At 24.1% G+C, this 3004-nt stretch overlaps 1 protein-coding gene across 5 annotated transcripts in view; it reads left to right on the forward strand.

The window, feature by feature from the left end:
• Positions 1-611: 611 nt before the first annotated feature.
• Positions 612-3004, forward strand: part of LOC101503022 (MADS-box protein SVP-like) — a 10279-nt gene continuing 7886 nt past the window's right edge. For 2 of the 5 annotated variants that reach the window (XM_012712930.3, XM_012712928.3), the window contains exons 1-2: positions 612-767; positions 1198-1400. In XM_012712930.3, the coding sequence (XP_012568384.1) occupies positions 1210-1400 (191 nt within the window). In that variant the 5' untranslated portion in view covers positions 612-767; positions 1198-1209. The other 3 variants (XM_004490389.4, XM_012712929.3, XM_027331855.2) reach the window with 3 other exon arrangements.

Genomic DNA, 3004 nt, shown 5'->3' on the forward strand with positions numbered 1-3004 from the left:
TTTTATATTTTAAAATTTCAACAATGATATCCTTTTTTATACAAAAATTCAAAAAAAAATTCAATCAAAACTCATAAAATTAATTATATTCTTCAATATAATACAAATTTCATCAAATTCGTAACGCAAATCTTCAAATAAACTCATATTTTCATACTTTATTTGATATTTTTAGGAATAAATGATTAAATCGGGAGAAAAAAAAAGATAAAGTACTAAAACATTACTTGAAATTAAGTTAAGGGACCACAGATGTAATTTATCCTAATATTTAAATAACTACAAGACGTCCATTTTTAATTCGCTTAAGACACTTAAATTCCTAAGATCGACGTTGACCCTAACCTATCTAATATGATTTTTGTGTTGTAAAAAACTATCTACTATATAGTCCTTCCATCTTAAAATATAAACAAAATTTAATAATATTTAACTCATAATTTGGATTATAATATATTCACTTTGTTAACTAATTTTAGTTTATATTTTAATACGAAGTAGTGTTATTTTCTCTTAAGTGGTTTTAGAAAAAAAACATAAAAAAGTAACCGGTCCAGTTTAGAATTTAGGCTTATTAATTATGAATTGACTTTGGTAATCGACTTTTGAGGTAGCCAGCAGGAAACAAAATATCCGTACAAAAGACTGAAGATATTTATTTTTGCATCAAAGAAGGAAAGTTAGATTCTTTTATTAGCTATATTTGGGTACAAGTCCCTCCTTTCCTTTCTTGTAAATTCAGCCACACCATTCTAATCACTAATCAGGTTTCTCTCTCTCTCTCTCTCTCTCTCTCTCTCTCTCTCTTTCTCTTTCTTCTTCCTTTCCTTTTCTTTCACTTTTTTTTCTCTCATTTCTATCATGTTTTCTTTCTACTATTGGTAACATCTTCATTCATTCATTTTTTTTTAATTTTTTTTTCTAGCTCATCAAAATCCTCACCCGTTACTCAACAAGCTAATTCTTTTTTATTTTTTTATTTTATTAGTTCAATTATTATTTTATCTTTTTTTGTACAAAATTTCCTACCTAATTTGGCCAGATCTGAAACTGGATTTTCACTCTTTCACTAGGGTTTTGGTTGGTGACTTTATTAATAATTAAATATTTGTTATATCTACATGATTATGTCTATATTATTATTATTGCCATAAATAAAATAAATTGTACTAAAAAAAGTTTTGATTAATATTGTAGAGAAAGAAAGAAATGGCGAGGCAGAAAATAAAGATAAAGAAAATAGACAACGCAACAGCGAGACAAGTAACATTTTCAAAGAGAAGAAGAGGAATCTTCAAGAAAGCTGAGGAGCTTTCAGTGTTGTGTGATGCTGAAGTTGGTCTCATCATTTTTTCAGCTACTGGAAAACTCTATGAATATGGCAGCTCCAAGTACGTACGGTATTATTATTATTATTATTATTTTTATTATTTTTTTACTTTTTTTCTTTCTTTTAAGATTGAACTTTGAAAACGTGTGATATGTATATTTATGGTCAATTTTAACATGGTACAGTCAAAACATTAACCACGATTTTATAATATTATTTAAAAATATAAATTAATATTAATAGTTTCTCCCGTATTCATATTTAAGATAAATATTTATTTATGTTACAAATTCAATTTTAAAGAATATAATTGGTTGTTTTTTATAAATTAATCCGATAATTGTATCATTTATACAATAATCATTTATAAAAGTACCTTTAATTTTCCTTAAAATTTCATGTGAATTTAATTACTAGTTCACATTAATTATCACTCACCTATATTTATGGTATATGTTGGTTGTTGCTGAATATTTATGGTTCATTGGAATCTAGTTTATTGAAGTTTAATGACAAAATAGGGTTAGCTAGCAGGTAGCGTATACAGTTTTTAGTTTGTTGATTGAAGATGGATTCGATAAATGAGCTGTCTTTTTAGGGCTTCTTATATGCCTGTTATGTAGCTGCTAGAGAGATTAAATTACACTAAGAGGAGTTACATCTATTTAATAATATCAAATTGAATAAAATATTTTTCAAAATCAATTATTAGATTTTAAAACTATTATATTATATATAGATAATAATCTATAATTAATTATTGTGTTATCAAGATGTGATAAAATTAATGTTGTATACAATTACCATTTACGTTAATCTTAATGTATTATGATAACATAAAAAATGACTATAGATTAATGTCAAAATTTATAGATATGATTAATATGATACTATAATCTATCTGTCGATTTTATAAACTATTAATTTGACTCGATGTTATCGAATAAGTGTAGTTTTTTTAGGGTAATTTGATTCCTCGTATCGCTCTCTATATATATACATATATAGGACTAATGAAATTACACTCAAAGAGTTACACTCATTTAATAACATCGTCTCATATAAATATTTTTTAAAATTAACCGTTGGATTGAAAGTTATTGTCATATACATCACATCGATAAATTTTTACGTTGATCGATAATCATTTACTATGTCTTCATCATGCATCGAAATTAACGTTATATACAATTATATTATTGACATTCATCTTAAATTATCATGATCACATATGAAATGATTATAGATTAATTTCAAAATTTATATAAATTATACCGCTCAATAAAGTTTTAACAAATACAAATTATATAGAATACATTGTTAGATTGAAATTTAATATTATATAGATATTCATCTATGTAAAATTTTATAAAAGTTTAAAATCATTTGAGATGTTATTGAGATACAACAAATTTAACGTCTTAAAATTTATATCAAACGTAATCTTGATGAGTCTCAATAACCTATCAAATGATTTTTGTTTGTGCAAGATTTTATATAAATGATTTATATGATATAAATTTTTAATCAAACAGTGGATTTTATAAAATTTGTGTCCGTTAAAATATTATTATTGAGTGGTATAACATTACAAATCAATGTAATTTGATCTCTCTTCGTGTGTATATATATATATATATATATATATATATATATATATATATATAGAGAGAG

The sequence above is a fragment of the Cicer arietinum genome, chromosome 2 (assembly GCF_000331145.2).
Source record: "Cicer arietinum cultivar CDC Frontier isolate Library 1 chromosome 2, Cicar.CDCFrontier_v2.0, whole genome shotgun sequence".
In the NCBI taxonomy this organism is placed as follows: domain Eukaryota; kingdom Viridiplantae; phylum Streptophyta; class Magnoliopsida; order Fabales; family Fabaceae; genus Cicer; species Cicer arietinum.